This window comes from Pipistrellus hanaki (assembly GCF_964339955.1).
Source record: "Pipistrellus hanaki genome assembly, chromosome: 10".
Classification (NCBI taxonomy): domain Eukaryota; kingdom Metazoa; phylum Chordata; class Mammalia; order Chiroptera; family Vespertilionidae; genus Pipistrellus; species Pipistrellus hanaki.
In genome coordinates, this window is record NC_140512.1 from 54,867,500 (window position 1) to 54,886,717 (window position 19,218).

Consider the following 19,218-nt stretch of genomic DNA (forward strand, 5'->3'; position numbering starts at 1 on the left):
CCAAGTTTAGGAAAGAGGGAAACCACAAGACTTAAGTGGAGAGGGAAGGGTGGCTTGGGTAGCCACAAAGGCACATTTTAGACATCTGAAGATCATTGCCTCTCTCCGTCCTTCTCCCACATAAAGATTATGGAAGGAATAAAGGGAGGAAAGCCTTGACTCAAAGAGGAAAAAAAATTACATCAAATTATCATCTTTACTACCTGGGACTTCTTAATGTTTATTGGGTATGTACCCCAACTTAACACATTTGACCAAACATTTCCCATGATTCATCAGCCTTTAATGGCACTGTATAATCCAAAAAAGATTATTACTCTGTGTGGTCCATTTGCCTCCTGCAATTCTGTAAGAACAGGATAGGAAGGCTTAGGGAATACTTGGACTCCATTTTCACAGTGTTATTGATTTCCTTCCATTAAAAACATATCTAAAATCTTTATTCTCTTTTTTTAGGTAACAGTATGACTAAATACATTGAGAAGCTAGAAGAGATCAAAAAAAGTAAGTGGCACTATTGATGGGCTGGCATAATGGACCCCAGCAGTAGCTCCATCCGTTGGTTATTAACAATCCTAATCATACTCTATAACTGACACACTCGGAGAGCTCCGGGAGCCCACTGGCCGGTGGCTGGAGAGATGTGGGAAACACTGTATCTTCCTGGCTCGCTGCGAGGACTGTGGCTTGTGGGCCGAGTTGTGCCTGATTTAGTCCTCAGAGGAGATGTTCCTGTGGGAACGCAGAGGGAGCAGTGAGAACCTGCGGTTTCGTTTCATTGTTCTACAGTCTTCTTAGCCTTTTTCAAGGTACTTAATCTTTCCTGCTTTCTCTATACCTGAGAAAGGAGTAATAATAATATCTCATTTCATCACATTCTTCTGATTATAAATTAGTACTCATGAAAGCCTTAGAGATGAGAAAGCGCTTATTCCTAAAGTGATGTGATACATTATAAATTCATTGTAGTCTGCTTTCTTTTAATTAAAAATCATATTTCATGCCCATTCTCTTTAAAAACGAATCTTCTGCAAAGATACGCCACTCGTCACTGAGTGTATTGCTCTTGTACAAAATCATGATTTTTCAGTGTGTCCAAAACAGATGTTACATGTACACATCAAGGCCAGACTTAAAGAAGCAGCAGAGACATCTCTCTCCTCAGACGGATTTGCGCCTGTCTCCAGTGGAACGCAGTGGAGGGGAGTATTTAGCTAATTTGGGGGGAGAGAGGGAACTCCCTCAGATAACGGTTCAGAAGTTGGCTCTGGTAATATACATCTTCTGGGAAGAGATTACTACAAATCCAGAATTCAGAGAACTTTGTTTTCACACAGCGGGCCTTTTAATTTAAATGATAATGTTTCCGTTCCCTTTGAATTGCTGAGAAGCCCCAGATAATAGATGTGGACTCTGGAGCAGCTTTCTGCTCACTCCGCTGTTTGCCTCAGCGAGCTATAGGCCTAATGCTGGAGACATTGGTTTCCTAATGTGCAATGTCACCGTAGCCCTTTCTTTTCTTCTTCTATGTTCTATATTATAGTTTATACATTGTATTGCACTTTATATTGTATAAGTATGTGTTTTAAGGATATATTAACATTTTAAGAGAAGAAAATAATCTTGTTTACTCACCTGGGCTGCATTATTGTTCATCCATGGCAGGAAAATCCAGCCGGACTGCTTCGGATTCGGTGTGTAGTCTCTCTCACCTCCTATCCATTTGTCGCTGAGCATAAAAGCTCACATGTCCACACCAAAATGTGTCCCCTAAAAATGTCTTGTTCCACCCAGGTTGCGGAAACCCTGTTTAAAACATTTCTCAAAAGCACAATGTGGTCTCTTTAACATCTAAACTTTAAATGGAGCTTTTCTCCCCAAAGAACTACCTCTGGAACGGAGTCCTTGAAAATGCTTTTCTCTTTAGAAGTTGAGGGCTTCCTTTTAGGAAGACAGGAGGTTCCTCTCACCTGGTTTCACACACTTTGTGCTGATTCCCTGACTAGAATTACTTCGGATTCTGGTTTGGGATCTACATTTTGGACGATATTTCCTTCTCTTATCCCATTTTCTGTTGTAGGGGTTCTTTTGGGTCAAAGGGAGGAGAATATTGCCTTGTTTCAGGACACCCTAGACCCATCCCTTTTCTCGGATTACCTTAGATGCCATGTCTTTCTGTGAAATCACAAACCTCGTTCTGTTACTTCCTTTGATTTGTCTTCCACTGTGAGCCCAACTTCCCTTTGCTAATAACGTGTTTTAACAAAACCCTGAAAAACTCAGAATTCCTTTGTAATCTGAATATTCTTTCAACTCTGCCTGGGGAGAACAGACACTCTGTGTCTATTGACTACTTACAAAGCGTATTCTTGGCTTCTGGTGGTTAGATGACACTAGTTGGACCCAGTGTGAAACATCCTAGATAGTTAGGTCTCTGTCCTTCCAGTAACTCGAGAGAGACAGGCTGAGCCTCCAGACTTACTGGAGAAGCAAAACTTGATAGCGTATCTGAAACGCAGGTTAATTGTCTCCATCGCGGAGTTGGGAGAAGCTACCAGTAGCAGAAGCTCCATTCTTAAAGCTCTGTTCGCCCTTGCAAGGACAGACTGACCGAGCTTTCCAAGCCATCCTTTTTATAAACTTTAAAACTTACTGTGCAACGTCTGGTTTGATCTTTTTGTCTCTGAGTAATAATGTCAGAAAGTCCTAGTGATGGCTGCCCTTCTAAACCAGAACCAGGTATGTAGAGTTGAGGCTCAAATGTGCACTGGGATTTCTCATGCTTGCGAGAGGACATTAGAAATGTCAATCATTAGAATACAGCTGAACCAGATTTTTGTTTAAGGTAATTCCTACTTAGTTAAAGGGGGTTTTAATGTACTTAGAATGTGAAGAATTGGAGGAGTATTTCAAACTATGTAACTATACAAAAAGAATATCAGTAGGTAAATGGCACAGTGCAAAGTACTTGAAAGCAATTGACTATTTTCATTGTCTGATTTATCACCATTTTGATTTAAATAAGTGACTTTTGGTGGACGGGTTGGTGGTGATTCAGCTGCACTTGTTATTGCTTGTGGTCAGCCTATTTGGGTCTACATCCTGGTGGATCATAGAAGCTGGTTTGCATCTAAGTTTGTTACCTTGTATCCAGAAGAAGCTGTTCTAAGAATTTTCTAGAAATAATAGTCAGTTATTAGCCAAATCACTGTCTTTAAGACATTTTAGGACAGAAAAAGCTTTAATTCCCTGTAAGACAAGAATCTCATGTAGTTTTTAAGGTAATAGTTCCCGACTCTGAGTCATAAGGTGTTTGGTAAATCAAGCAAACATTATCCTCCAAAATAACTATCCGGTCTTGCTGGGGGGGTTTTTTGTTTGTTTATTTGTTTTTGTTTGGGTTTTTTGTTGTTGTTTTTTTGAAAATTCATAGAAATGATTAAGACTGTTCACCAGGTAAACAGTCTTAAATATCTTAATCCTTTCCTTTGTTGCTAGGAGTCTTGGCTTATGAGACTTTGTGCTATGAAAGCCACAGTAATTACCCAGCTAACTGACCTTTCATAATTCTGAAGTAATGACACAGACTTTAAGGAGCCCTGGGTTCCAATAAAAACACCTACAAGAGGAGAGGAGTAAAGGGTAAGAGTGGGAGGGATTTCAATGCTGAAAACTTCAGAATCGACAGTCATTCTGAGAAAAGTTTAAGGAAGCTAACTGTTAACATGCCTCTATGGGGCAGAGATTAGATAAAGTGATATTGGCTGAAAATTTTTAAAAGCTGGTTAATGTGATACACAGAATTATTATCACAATTACAGGAGTACCCTCATTGGAGGAGTTATGTCTCAGAACTGTAAGGATAGCACTGAATACATGTTGTTGTTTTAGGTTGATTTTTACTTTAATTGTAAACAGCACATACCATAAAATTTATCTTACCAATGTAAGTGTACAGTTCAGTAGTGTTAAGTATATTCACTTTGTTGTACAGTAGATCTCCAGAATGTTTTCATCTTGCAAACCTGACCAGGTTGCTTTTTATTGAAGTGGAGTGGGAGAGAAACTGACACCAGAGATGGTCTGGAGCGGTCAGGACTGTGTGCCCAGCATTGTGCCGGGGCCAGGGAGGCAGTGTTGTCCCGGCTCTCTAGCATGGTTTGTAACCTCAGGTCAGGAATGGAATTGTCCTCTTTTCAGGGCAGGGTTTGACCTAGGGCCACCCAGCTTAAGGGTCTCTGTCCTTGTTCATAATATGCAGATTTGTTTCCCTTTATTCTAAACATAGTTCAAAGCAGTTTCCAAAAGTGTGGTACAATATGGCCAAAGTAGAGATAGCATGGTAAGAGAAAAATGGTAGACTAATGAAATAAAGGCAAGGGATAAAGTCTCTAGACACGAAGAGGTGGCTATTCAATTATAGGCTTTCTACTGGACCAAGCAAAGTGTGTGTGTGTGTGTGGGGGGGGGGGGGGTGAAAAAATTATATAATACCAACCACTTTTAATTTTGAGGATATCATGAGGATTCAATGAGGTAAGGTATGTAAAAGCATATAAATAACTTGAGAAATATACCATATAACTTGGTGATTAGAAATAATGAATGCTTCTAGAAAAATATTTGTGCTTTTCAGATTACAGATACAAAAAAGATGAGCTTTTCAAGAGATTAAAAGTTACCACCTTTGCCCAACTGGTAAGTTTAATGATCCTCCATTGGAGTAAAACTTGTCGAATTTGTGCTGCTTTTTGTGATTATCTCTAAGTTTGATTCTAGGTAATATTTACAGTGGTTTCTTCTGATTATTTATATTTTACCTGTGAGAGAATTAATTGGTGTATGATATGTGTATTCATTGGAGGACAAGGTGAAATTTTTCTCTCTTCTTTGGTAAGAATTGTATAAAGTAAACTGTGCATTCTATTTTTAAATCATCAAATTGGTGTGGTTTGGGGTTTTTTTGTTTTGTTTTGTTTTTTTCTTTCCTTGTCCATTTAATTTAATATTTAGAATCTAGAATTCTGTACTTGGGATTGTTCGGACATTTTTCTCTGTGTAAACCAGGTGATCTCCCTCGATGACTGAGTTCTTTTTACAAGCCTTTCTTGGGCTATTTTGTTACTTTGGGAAAGTCACTTTCTCCTTTCATTTGAAAATTATGGATCATGTGTCTCTCTGGTACCCAAACAAGAGTTCCATTGATGTAACTCAAGATGGATCTTGGGTCTTATGAGCTAAATTTTAAAAACTGTTTCAAAATCTATATGTAAGGCCCTAGCCAGTTTGGCTCAGTGGATAGAGCCTGCGGACTGAAGGGTCCCGAGTTGGCAACCAATTGAGATGTCTCTTCTCACATCAATGTTTCTCTCTCTGTCTGTCTCTCCCTCTCCATTCCACTCTCTCAAAATAAAATAAAATAAAATAAAATAAACGGAAAAATATCCTCAGGTGATGATTTTAAAAAATCTATATTAGGTATACAATGTTATAATCAATGTACTCATGATTATATTTATTTCTTTCCTGCATGAAGAATTGCTGATACAATTTATTATTATAAGTATTGCATTTTTATGAAATAACATGTTAAAGTATAGCATGTGTAATACTTTCAGCAGTAACAAATTAAAAAAAAAAGTAATAACACGTTGTGTTGGGACAAGAATATATATGGGTGCAGTTTTAGACTCTTATTCATATTTCTTGTTCTAAATTGTCCTTTTGGCCATTTTTAAGTTTATTGTGCAATGTCTTAAATGAACCTTTTTCTTCTGGAATGGTCATCTGCAGTGTAATGACCACTCCCGGAGTAAGGAGACCTGAGATTTAGTCTCTAGTTGAGGACACTGACAATTCCTTAAAACAAGAGGTCTTTGATGTTCCCTGTCTTTTGTAAAAGACAGGCTTGCCTCTGTTTAGAGACAAACAAACATGGACACTCCGCATTTCATTCCTCTTTCTCGCAGGTCATCCAGGTTGCTTCCTTGTCAGATCAAACACTGGAAGTGACAGCTGAGGAGATTCAAAGACTAGAAGGTAATGAGAATTGAGGCCGCGGGAAAGGAACGGATTGACCGTTTGGCTGAAGCGCCCGCCCTCTGCGGCTGCGTTCGCAGCGACTGGGGACTTTGATGTACCTGTTTGTAATTAGATTGTTGCTCTCTGAGAAATGCTATCTGCTGCTTTAATTGTTAATTCTTACTTCTTCTTTTTTTTAAAAAAAAAAGCCATATGGTTTTCTGGCTCTAGCATTTGTCGTTTTAAATGTTTTAGATGTGTTTGATATACTAATTACTTTTTTTCCAACAAATATTTTTAGTGTTTTCTATGTATGTACAAGCCACAGAATTAGGTGCTATGAGACTACAAGGATGACTAAAACCCAGCTCTACATACATGGAGTTTGTAATCACGCATGCACATGTGTTTGCATGTTGGGTGAGGAGAAGGATAGCAGAAACACAGAATCACTAACATGGCAGGAATTCGTAATGGAGCACTGAAAGGAAGCTATCATTTGCTGAATGCATGTATATTGCTAGATACTTCACCTGATTTTTTAAATTTAATTTTTGCAGAAACTCTGAAAGAAGGTACTCTTTAAGCCCAAGCCCAGAGGTGCAGTGACTTGCTGAAGGTGACACAGCCAGTGAGGACACAACTCTGTGTGTCTCCCGGGGCAGCCAGTGTCTGCTGGGAGTGCTGGGGAGGGAAGGCGTTTTCCTGTTAGAAAACAGCTAGACTTTCTTAAGGCTCCTGAGCCAGACCTTGCAGGTGAGGCTGTCGCTGGCTGAGGAGAGGCACCAGGAGAAAAGGCTGAGCACAGGCAGGGAGCAGAGAGAGCTCAGTAATCCAGTCTGGCTGTGGTCTGCGGGAGGAATAGGTGCCTGGTAGGAGATAAGACCAGAAAGATAGGTAGGCTCCAGGTTTCCTTTCTTAAATGCCCGGTCGAAATAAAACCTGCCCGTTGTCCTCTCATGAAAGGCATACACAGAGCTAAGGTCTTTATTTTATCCCGAAGCGCTCACCAATCAATGCGTGGCTGTTTATTGATGGAGAATGTGTTTTGTTAAGGTTGATGTAGGCCAGGAATTTGACTTCTGATTTCAAGACAAGTTTCTCAGGAAGTCTGAACACTGGATTTGTGCAACTCAACTGTCATTTCCCTGGGCTTGTTTTTGTTAGCGAGGATAAAGGGAATCTGAAAAAGCCAGGAATTTATCTTTGACAGATGCCTCTCACACAGCGGAGAAAGAAGGGCTCTTTGTAATAGAGATAATTGAGTCTCCTCGTACAAATACACCCAATTTTAACCTGGTTATATAAGTACCTGGATTGGGTCTTTTAATTCATTATAGAGATTGCAGCGCCAGGACATATGGGCTCATGCAATTTTCTCTTCTGAGATGAATTTGCACGGCAAAATAGGCTCTTGTAAAATAGGACACCATAATGTGTGAGTAATATTAGTGTTTTTCTAGTGCTCTACACAGGATAATAACTCACTCAGGAATGCCTGTATGACAGATTGTATCTGTTTGCATATTGACTATCTTTGAAGGATTACAAGATCTCCTTTTGTAGTGTTTATTTTTTCCCTGACTTAAAAGTATATTTTTAGAAAATTAGAAAACTGCAAAAGCTATATAAAGAAAATTAAAATAACTAATAATCCCTGTTTTAAATTTTTTGTCTATTGTCCCCCCTATCTAACTCCCACCCAAATGCATACTCTTTGTATGTAGTTTTGCATTATGCTGCCTGCAGTTAACATTTTGTCACGCAGACTTCCCTGTGTCAGTAAGTAGACTCACAGAGCTTCAGTGTAAAGGTCATCTGGTCAGATAATGTCAACCCTTTGGACATACCATAATTTATTTAATTATTTCCCTCTTTCTGGGGCACTACCGTTTTTTTTTGGTTTTTTTTTCACTTTTATAGAATAATGCTGCCATGTAAATACGTAAGTGCTTGTGTGGTTCTGGTTATTTCCTGGAGATAAATCGCTGCAGATGGACAAAGGGTAGAACTGTTTTGAAGGCTCTCAATGCTGATTCCACAGCCTCTCCTGAAGGTTCTACCCCTGCATCCCACCGAGTGTGCGAGAAGACACGTTTCTCCCCATCCTAGCCAGTGCTGACCTGGTTTATTTTTAATGTCTCTGATAGTGACAGTGAGAGGTGTGTGTGTGTGTGTGTGTGTGTGTGTGTGTGTGTGTGTGTATTGGTCATACGTATTTCTTTCGAAGATATTGCAGGTCCTTTCTCATTTTTTTCTAATGGAATGTTCACCTTTTACTTACTGATTTATGAAAGCGTTATATAATTATGATATCTTTTTCCTTTGGAAACCAGTACAGCCTTGGAAATAAAGGAGAAAAATCTTTACTTGATGATTTGGAACAATTTCCAAGCTATATTATTAAGTAGAAATAAAACAACAAAACAAAAGCCAAAGCGTAGAGCAGTATGAATCGCCTTCTCCTGGACATGTAAAAAGGGGAGGAAATAAAATATATGCAGAAGTATGTAGATGTTTTATTTCTGGAAGGAGACATAAATATGTGAAGCTGGTCCCTTGGGGGAGGAGGCCCGAGGGCCATGCGTCTGGAATCGGAAGAAGGCTTCCTTTCCACATGAATTTATGTTGTTTGCATTTTTACCTTATACACATGATCCTTTTTTCAACTAAAGAGCTAGTTAATTTTTTTTTAACTTTGTAAATTAAGTATATTAACCTTGCCTCATCCATATATGTTACAGGTATTTTTTTCCTAATTTGTTATTCACCTTTTAATTCTTTTGTTGGTTTTGACTATATGAGATTTGCATGTTTGCATGGTTAAATCAGCCTATCATGTTATGTTTTGTTTTATTGCTTTAGATTCATAAATTCTAAAATAAGATAAATTATTTACCTCTATTTTCTCCTATCAGTTTGCTTGTTATTTTTGTTTTTTGTTTTAATATCAATCTATCTGTTACATATATAGCATGTCCCAAAAAAGTGTATGCACACTTTACCAGCTGACAATCACTTAATTTTCACTCCTTTTCAAGTTTAACTGATTTGAAATAATGGGTGAAGCCAGACTAAGCTTTGAACAAAGAAAATGTATCCTAAAGTGCCACTAGACTTTTTTTTATGGGGATACATAAAAAAAAGTTTACAGCACAAAGCCAGCAATAGTTGAAAGATTGAGAGCACATAAATGCTGAACAAAATGATTCTTAATATTTGTAATTTCATTGTTTTACATTATCAGCGATGCCTGGACCAGAACAGTCATCAGTTTGAAAACAGGCATTGACACACAAAAAAATTGCTCATCTCTGTAGATTCTTTTAAATTTTTTTTAATGAACTGTATGTTAATAAACACTGACTTTATGATCATTCAAAATCTGTATACTCTTTTGGGTGAGACACACTCTATATGATGCGAGAGGTTAGCTAAAGTTGATTTTTCTAGATAGTTGACAGCTGTTGAAATCATCTGTCAACTATCTAGAAAAATAGTTCTCCTTTATCACTGATCTGTGATGCTACCTTGAACATATATTAGCTTCTTATATATTTTCTAGGATTTGTTTCTATGTTCTCTATTGTATTCTATTGTTCTAGAATAGAATATTGCTTTTATCATTTACCTTTTCAATATAAGTTACTATTTAATGAGTCAGGTTCTCTAAATTTTTATATAAGTATGTATAATTTTTTTTGTTCTTCTTATATTTAAAATCCTTTTATACTTTTTTTATTTTTTATCCTATTGGGATTTGCATTAAGGCTAAAAAATAAATCCGGAAAGGATTAAATCATTTAACTTTTAGCCACCCAGTCAGGACTATTCAATGTATGCCACTCTCTTCATTCAGGTTAATGTCCTTAAGTAAATTTTTATAAGACCTATAAAGGATTTACAGGTTTTTACTGGACCTTTACATTTCTTAATTAGGTTTATTTTGTAGGTGAGTATATTGTATATCAGTAATTGCTATTGTAAATGAGATCTTCATATTATTTTCTAATTGGTATATAGGAAAAATACTTTGTTAGAATTTATATTTTTATCTAACCACCTATTTACTTTCCTTATTCTTATAGGAGTCTCTTGAAGTTGCTCTGTATATTTTATCATATCCAAATTAAGATCTCATTTCTTCCCTAATTATACTGGTTAGGACAGTAAATTCTAATCTCCCTCCACACTATAACAATTTTTGAGAACCTCAAAAAGTTTTGGTTTATGTAAATTATACCTATTAATGTTTAGGGTATTAAAATTTTAAGGATAACTTAAAAATATTTACTCATTATTTCACCCATTACCAACATAAGATATTTTTATGCAAATAGTTATATTTCTAAGACAAAAATTTTTCTGAGAATGGAATTATTTATTTTTGGGGGGGTAAATCTCATTAATGTCTGATTTAATAGAAAGCAGTGATTCTCCTATCTTCTGTGTTCAATGTGTTGCAATATGCTATTTGGGTTGAAGCATCAGAAGAAAACCTGGCCTCACCCAGACCTGCAGATATAAAAGGGTAGAGTGTTTTAATAGCCCGTTCCCTTATTGTGGGTATTTTTCTTTGACACAACACCAAAACAACAACTGACAGCTTCCTAAAGGTTCGTTGTAACATAGAATCTGAAACCATATTAATGAATTTTTCACACCCTGTTACATTAAAAGCCATCCGTCTGCCTTGTGCTTTGAATGAATCTTTTATCCGTGTATGATTTTATAACATCATGCCTTGGTCGTGCGAAAATTATTGGTTCACTGAGTTATGAAGATGTTCCCAATGTTGACAAATTTCATTACACAGCATCAAAAAAAACCCACATTTCTCAATCTCGCCGCCTATCTTATCAGAAAAAGCATTAAGTACGGGGAACAGTCAAGCTCCCGATGGCACATAGCTTTCAAAATTATGATTTTTATTCAAGATGTAATCATTGCAACAAATGCCATCAGTTGTTTTCCTTGAAATGACAAGTTCACTTTTCACTTAGATCATTTTTTTTAATGTCTGCCAAATGCACAAGTCTAAGTAACCAGTTTTTCTCAGATTTTCTTCCAAGTAAAAATGGTGTTCGTGGCAAAAGCAGCAATAATCAGACTAATGCTTTTCCTTGAGACAGCCATGGGACTTGGGTATGTAGCAAACTGCCTGTGTGCAATTCCCCCTTTCATCACACAGAATATGAAAAAGGTAAAATTTAATAAAGATGTTAATTATTAGTGCGTCAGCAGGGATGATTTTTAAGTGAGACTGCCATATTAACTGTGATTGCAGGTTGGTGAAAACAGGATGATTGCTAATAAAACTTAACGCCACCACCCTGGCTCTCGCTAAGGCACTAGCAGTTTTATCTACCATTTTATTTGCACCATCAGGGCAAATATCAACACAGTAAAAATGATTAGTAACATCTCAGCATCGTTATGAAAACAATTTCTACCTTGCAGGTCCCCTGAAAGGGCCTTGGGGACTCCTGGGGTACACAGATGGCATTTTGAGAACCTAGATACCTAATTTGAGAATGTATAGAACAATTTTAGTAAGGTGATGTGAGCTCCTTTGCTTGACTTAATTTCAGGGGCCCTGCCTGATAAGTAAACACAGAGTGTACCACTAAATGCACTTGTTTCTTCATTTGCGCATTTTAGACAATGATTCTGCGACTTCAGACCCTGATGCTGAAGTCACTGCCAGCACCAATGGGAAGGGGAGCCCCAGTGAGCAGTCGCCAAGCCCTGTCCAGTTCATCAACAGCGTGGGAGTGGGGGACTCCAGTCGCTCCACACTCCAGAGGTACTCCGATCGGATCCGTGCTTGCCCTCATCTTCCCCTTCATATTGGGCTCTAGAGGCCGATTTCAGTGAGTTTCTTACCTCACATTGGCTATGGTGAAGCCCCACATTCTCACCCAGCCTTCTGCTTTCTCTTGACGTAAATGTCTCCTCCTGAATCTTCACACAGCATCCTCCGTCAGCGGTTAACCCACATGTGTCAAACACAAGGCCCGCGGGCCAAATCCAGCCCGCCAGGCCTTGCAATGTGGCCCGCACCGCGCTGTCATCACTGCACTCCGCCGTCAGTTTATGACATTGTCAGTTTATGACTGTTCAGTAAACCATTCTGCCCGCGATTTAGGCTGGATTTTAGAATTTGGCCCCTTCTCTGATTGAGTTCGACACCCCTAGGTTAACCTAAGACTCTGTTGATGGGAGAGCATTCATTTTCACACCTCGCTTCCACTCTTCTCAGCCCTCCTGTATGCACGTTTGCTATCAGGAACGAGCTTTACAACTACTGTCTTTTGACTCAGAGAGCGTGATTCTCTTCGCCTTTTCTGTCTGTCACCCCGTATAAGTACCCTGACTAGAATCAGAAGGAAAATGGAGAGGCACCCACAGGGCTCGGCTAGTGCATAGGTGCAAAGAAGAGGGAGAGCAGCCATCGGTGTCGATTCTCCAGCTGCACGTGGCTGGTCCTTCTTCCAAACCCTGTGACGTAACACTTTCTCGCAAATAGTAACTGTTGATTATAAGACGATGCTAATTTTTGGCGCATACCCATCCCTTCTACTGGTAAAATAGTCCAACTAGTGAAAGAACTGCTATCATCTATACCATTATTATTATTTTTATAACTACTTTTGTGCCAGGACTCTAAAATTGCATTCAAAACAAGATAGACCAACGAGACTTCCATTGAGGGTAGAGTTTCGGCTCCTGTGGTTCAACAAAATATGCACTACATGGCATATAGTTATAATGCTTAGCAGATTGAAGTGCAGAATTGGCCTTGCTGTGGTGGGAACTATACTGCATGTCAGTCTGTGGTTTGGCATACACGTCTTCATATTTTCCAGGAAAGTAATCGTCTCCTAATAGAGACCCTCCACTACTTGCCATTTTGTTCATCACACCTCCTCTTCTCGTTCCTTTGATCCGTGTTTTAACCCCATTTTTCCTATATTAATATGGTGACCAATTTTAGTGATTTTTATAACCTTATAATAGAGCTATCAGTGGTGAACTCCCTCATTTTACTCCTAGCTTTTCCTATGTCTGATTGTATGAGTGTCACCAAATCTAAAAGCCTCTTCAACCTCAACATCATAACCTATCAAATGGAAGTAAGTACACATAGCTACTAAAAACATTAAGGTTCAAAATCCATATTGGATAGATGGTATGAATAAACGAAAATATTGCCGTTGCTTTACATTACATATAGAAACGCCTTCATTTATCCTGCCCCATGGACCCTTACTCTTTCCCCTTTTGCTCTGCTTTCAAAATTCCACTGGATTAATCGTCCACCTCTTCTTTCTCTGAATGCTGCCCTGATCGCTGGAGGCAGCATGCGTCCTCCAGTTTCTACCCCCTCAGCCAGGCTAATGACTCAACATACATTGTCGGGAGGTAAGCATGGACCCTCTCCTCGGGGTCCAGCGAGATAGAACAGGAATCCACAGGATCTTGTATTCAGAAGCAGAACTGAGACACTATACCCATTTTCCTTGTTCTCTGAGGTGTCTTTTGAAAAGACACCAAGCCCTCTCTCGCTATTCTGAAGAAGAGCGCCTGACCTTTAAGACCAGTTGCCACTGACCTACTTTTCCACTTGCAGCGTCATCAGTGGCGTTGGAGAGCTGGATCTAGACAAAGGGCTAGTGAAGAAAGCAGAGCCCAACAGCAGAGACAAGCCGTATCCTGACTGCCCCTTCCTGCTGCTAGATGTGCGCGATAGAGACTCTTACCAGCAGGGCCACATTGTCGGAGGTAAGAGAAAGGCGGCCTCGGAGTGTTTCACTCCCAGCAGCACCGCCCATTCTTGCATCCTGGCCCCCTGACCGCCTCCCATGGTCAGCAGTTAAGGAGCCAGGTGCCAGCCCGGACCGTGGTGAGCTGGCTTTGCTCTAACGCCGAGAGGCAGGCCGGTGACGCTCTCACACGGCTCCGGGCCCAGGGCTAACATCAGTCACAGTCAAGTAAAGCTTCAGATTTCGTTTATCGTGTCCTGTTTCTTTTCTTTCACAAAAGTATTTAGGCTTATGGCTTGTTGCTTTTGAAAATATATTTCTTTAAGCTCTTAGTGAGACCTTAAACCCAATGGGTGGGGTGGGGGTCAAGTTGTACTAGGAGAGCTACAGACTTCCTAATTTTCCTTTCTTTGCAGCTTACAGTTACCCAATCGCAACTCTGTCTAGAACAATGAACCCTTATTCAAATGATATTCTTGAATATGTATCCTTTGTTGCATTTTAAGGTGTTGGGTGATGATGACGTTTGTAATAATCAAACTTACCAAGAATCGTCCCTGGTAGGAAAACTCTGTGAAGGACTTTTGACACGTCACTTGATCTTAGCCAAAAGACCGAGATGCAATGTGTGAATGACTTGTTATACTAATTAGCTTATCTTGGCATATTTTAGAATTTCGATTCTTAGCTGTTACTGAGTATGCTGACTATGATGGCAGATGGTTCCAAGCCATACTGCACCAGGCCAAAGAGCAGGTTAAAGGTTATGACCCATTAAGAGTTAGCCTGTCCTGGCCGGTGTGGCTCAGTTGATTGGGCATTGTTCTGTGCACCGAAAGGTACCAGGTTTGATTCCCGGGCAGGGCACATCCCTGGTTGTGGGCTTGTTTTCTGGTGGGGAGCATGCAGGAGTTAGCCAATGGTTGTTTCACTCTCACACTGATGTTTCTCTCTCTCTCCCTTCTTCTCTCTCAAAAGAGTCCTGAGACATTTCCCCCCCAAAAGCTTTCCCAAGTAAAATTTAAGTAAATTTTCTTCCTTCTATTTTAACTTTTTTCTTCTTAAAATTTTAATATTTTTGCTCATAAAAATCATACAACTAGAAAATAATTTAAATGCTGGAATATGTAAGAAAGAAAATATTTTATAATGGAAATATTTTATAATCACCCATTTGAACACTTATTACATTTTTTGTATATTTTACTCTAGATTGTCTTCTATGCATGTTTTAACAAAGTAGAAATCATACTGTCTATATAACTTAGTATCTTGCTTTTTCCGCACTTGATATTACAGTGTACTTTGTCACACTAACACACGGCCTTTATAAACACCATTTTTGATGTAGTGTAAATGCCTTCAGATGTACTATAATTGACTAAAATGTTCTCTTTATTGTAGGCTTTTTTTTTTTTTACTATGATAAACAAGCTCCATTAGAGCATATTGAACATAAAAGTTTTTCTACTTCCTTGCCTATAGAACGGACTTGTAATACTCATCCTCCAGGGCTGTGAGGCTCACAGAGCTAAAGGGGGTACAGTGCCCTAGTGCGTCTTGAATCGGGGTTCTGTTAGTTTCTAAGAGAAAAAGAATACCTGTCAGGAAGAGCTCTAATAATTGCCAGTGTGATGGGTAAAGGGAGGGACCGTCCGGTGTCGCCCTGAATTCAGAAAGCTGAACCGGGACAGCTCTCTGCTCCTTGGGGATTTCTTGTAGTTAGAAGCATCACCTCAGCGTGGTCAAACCTTAACCCGTCTGACTCTGAGAAAAATGCTCACGGCAAGATCATCATTCTGTACGACGACGACGAGAGGCTGGCCAGCCAGGCGGCCACCACCATGTGCGAGCGGGGATTCGAAAACCTCTTCATGCTTTCCGGAGGTGAGCGAGCGAGCCGGACCCTAAAGGCTGAGATCGGGGCTCACGATCCTTCACCCCCACTCCAGCCCCTCTGTCCTGGGAGCTCAGGATTCAGGGCAGGCATACCTCGGGCACACGCAGATCCCCACTACCGAGCAAGGATCCCCGTAAAGCGGGTCATAATCTTATTGCTGGCAGAGGGTCTTGCCTTCAGTTTGTAGGAAATAAAAATAAACAACATCTGTGAGGTGCAGTGAAGCGCAGCGCCATAGAAGCGGGTCTGCCCGTGCTGTGGAGAGAGGGCTGGACGGAGGCAGTCCTGTGAGGCCTCCCTGCGCTCTGTCGGCGCGTGTTTTACATTCCTGAAATGCTGCCTGCATCAGGGCCCCGTGAGGGAGCTTTGATGCCGAGGACTTACGCAGGAGGATTTCTGGTGGAATTCTCAGAATCCCACGTAACAAGCGACATTTTCTGGGGTAATTTCCTTAATGGCGAAGCAGTTGAGGGAGATTTCGGCGTCCCTGTGCCCGCCTCGACGTGGAAACCGGAGATGAGGAGGCCTGCGGGGTTTCGCCCGGGGCCTCACGGTGGTAACGCTGCTTTTTCTCCGCTCCCCCACACCCAGGCCTCAAAGTCCTAGCTCAGAAATTCCCAGAAGGACTGATGACAGGTTCCCTGCCAGCATCTTGCCAGCAAGCCCTTCCTCCTGGTTCTGCCCGGAAACGATCCAGCCCCAAGGTGCCGCCCCCGCCGGCGGAGAATAAGTGGAGATTCACCCCAGAAGACCTCAAAAAGATAGAATATTACCTGGAAGAGGAGCAGGGCCCGACAGACAGTCTCAGTAAGACACGTTGACCTTTAGAGATGACACTTTCTGTAGAGCTTGATATTTGTGATCCCGTGTAATATATTCAGTGTCTTTCAATATTTTGGAAGGGTACAGGAGCTATTGGGGGGGGCGGGGGGGTAAGAGAAGGCTAGCCAAGATTGTGACAAGAATTAGGCATGGTGCACAGACAGGAGAGAAGAGACTTGATCAAAGTGTGTGTCTCGGGCAGAGTTGAGAGGCCAGGCTCAAGCATCCAGAGTCCTGCTTGGAAGTCTTCATTTCCTTCTGTTGCTTCTAGGCACACAAACCACTTCAGGCCTTTCCCCTGCACACTGCCTCCTCCTCTCTGCCCTCCAACGCTCCTGCTCACTTCTCTGCCTAGAAGGAAGGTGGGGCAGGCTAGCTTGCCTGGGTTTCCTTTCGTCTCTGCCCTTTTCCCCACCGTTAAATTGGTCACAAGATTAACAGCATGTCTTAGCTTTACGTGAATACTGAGTACGACTTCATTAGCTTAAAAGTGGTTGTAGTATAAGACCTCATTGACTTAACAGTGTGCTGGGCAGGTTGTCCCGGGGGCCGTTCCTGCAGCTCTCTCCCTGCTTCCTTGCCCCCTCAGGCCGGCTGAGCCACGCTAACGCCTCGGCCAGAGACTCCAAGGCGCCCAGCTCCCGCGGCAGCAGCCAGAGCCTGTCCTCCGGGGGCCCCGCTGGCCACGCCAGCCCCCGCTCCCAAGGCAGCGGCCACCTGCAAGGCAAGCCCTGGAAGTAAAGACTGTCTGTCCCCCTCAAATAAATGTTTTCTCTCCTTGCGGACCGACCCCCGAGCAGTTCCCCAGCCGGTCCTTTTCAGACCAGGAAACGTGTGGTGGGCCCCGCCCTCTCCTCTCCTCTCCAGCTCCGGAAGGGTTTGTACACGTACCGAGGCAGCACCAGCTCGTGTCCGCCCCCACCCACACCATATTCACGTCTCTGGAACGGAGTGGGAAGAAAGGGTCTCGTGGGGTGGGGTAAGGGTGGGGGTGGGGGTTTCGTGTTTGAAATAGGGCCCAGCCTGTCTGGGTGTGTATCCCGTGCTGCTGTGTACATACTTCAGTCACATCTCGGGTGTTCTCCCCCCCCCCCCCCCCCCCAGTTCTTCTCCACTTATGTTCTTGGTTCCACGGAGGTTGCCCAGAGAGGCTGTGCTGCCTGAGAAGCTGGCCCTGGGGTGCGGTGACTCTTAGCTCTCAGCCTCCCGGAGCCCCCAGGGAGGCCCGCAGGCTGGGCGCTCTCCCCAGCGCGGACTCGGGCCCTGCGGTGAGTTTGGAGGCTGGTTCTGCGAGCATCGCTCCATTTTGAGATTCAGCGCAGCAGCTCCTCCTGAAGCCAGTGCCGGTGCAGGTGCTCGGCTGCCTTCACCGGACACGGCCTCCCAGAAACCCCGGCTGGCCGTGCACAGGGTCCCGGAGCCCCCGGAGCTGCCCCTCGCGGGTGGTCTGTTAGGAATTTCCATCACCCACTCGCCCATCCCTCCTTAGACAGTAGCCATGAGGGCCCCTTGTAAACCTCAGCTCTGGGGGGCCCCCTGAGGGCACACAGGTGAGGAGGCCTCGGCGCCCTTTGTCAGAGCTGACAGCCCCTTAAGCCCTTGCTTAAAATACAGTATTAGTCTAATTGAGTAATTAGTGCAATTTCCTACTTACTTTTCATTCTCGTGGCTGAGCTGTGATTAGGAGGTTGTGATTATAGATTCTGGTTTGGGCCAGAATTTTGAATCAGCATTAATTGAATTGCTAGATGACTGACATTCATTCCATTTAATTGGGGGAACAAAAGACCTCAGGTAAGGATGAGGAACTCTGAAATCATCAGGAAAAGGAAGAGAGCCTTGTTAATTTTTATGGTCTGTGATCTGTAGCTGTGATAAGGAACTGAGGAATAAATTGTGCTTTTTGTCATGGCAACCAGCTTCTGAAAAGCCAACTGAAAATTGCCTATCCTTAGGTGGTTACCGCTGCTGGGTAAGATTTGCCTTCACGGCACTATTTTCTCGCCATCAGAAAAAAAAAGAAAAAGAAAAAAGGACCACAGTATTTCTAGCCAAGGGGGCTGTGTTTGTAAGAGAAGTAAAGGTAATAAATATCTCATAGATCCATATGGAAAAAGAACTTTCCGATTCAGCCCAGTGCTCTTTCAGTATGTTTATTCCTCTCTCCTTGATTTCCAAAGTATAACATTTTCCAACGCTTTAGAAATCAAACAAACCAGCGACATTGTTCAGATGTCAAGCCATGCCCAGTTTTCCACAAGATTCAAGAATCTTGTATAAAATTCAGCCAACGTACACATAGCTTTAATGAGGAGCCTGTCATGTTTCCCCATAAATTTATTGCCTGAGAACTAGCGCAGCCCTTTTGCTAATGGCAAAACGCTCTGGCTTTTTATTTTCTTTACAACATACATTTTTTTAAATGCAAATTTTTCCACCCTCAACTTTCCCCTAGCACGGACAAGATTTCCAGCCTTTTTGACACACATGCATTTTTAAGGAGAAAAAGAAAATGTTTTCTCTGTCACAGAGTTCTGGTTATGCCATTTTAAAGTTGACGAGTCAGGAGTTTAGGTTTCCCCGCTGGATGCAGTTTTGAGGGTCAGTGGTAGCCCCCCTTCCTTCCCCTTCTGCATCCCCATCACCAAACGACACTCGAGTGTTGGAAACGGCTGTGTGTACGTGGAAAGTCAGGTTCGCCAAACCCCT

General features: G+C 41.8%; 1 protein-coding gene across 1 annotated transcript in view; it reads left to right on the forward strand.

Moving 5' to 3' along the window:
* The window catches only part of CEP41 (centrosomal protein 41), a 36,796-nt gene extending 18,276 nt beyond the window's left edge, over positions 1-18,520 (forward strand). Inside the window, exons 3-11 of the mRNA XM_084897256.1 lie at positions 457-504; positions 4,637-4,698; positions 5,970-6,039; positions 11,683-11,827; positions 13,655-13,806; positions 14,204-14,271; positions 15,560-15,674; positions 16,279-16,494; positions 17,099-18,520. Of these exons, the coding sequence (XP_084753382.1) occupies positions 457-504; positions 4,637-4,698; positions 5,970-6,039; positions 11,683-11,827; positions 13,655-13,806; positions 14,204-14,271; positions 15,560-15,674; positions 16,279-16,494; positions 17,099-17,250 (1,028 nt within the window). The 3' untranslated portion in view covers positions 17,251-18,520. The remainder of the gene's footprint in view (positions 1-456; positions 505-4,636; positions 4,699-5,969; positions 6,040-11,682; positions 11,828-13,654; positions 13,807-14,203; positions 14,272-15,559; positions 15,675-16,278; positions 16,495-17,098) is intronic.
* The last annotated feature ends 698 nt before the right edge of the window (positions 18,521-19,218 follow it).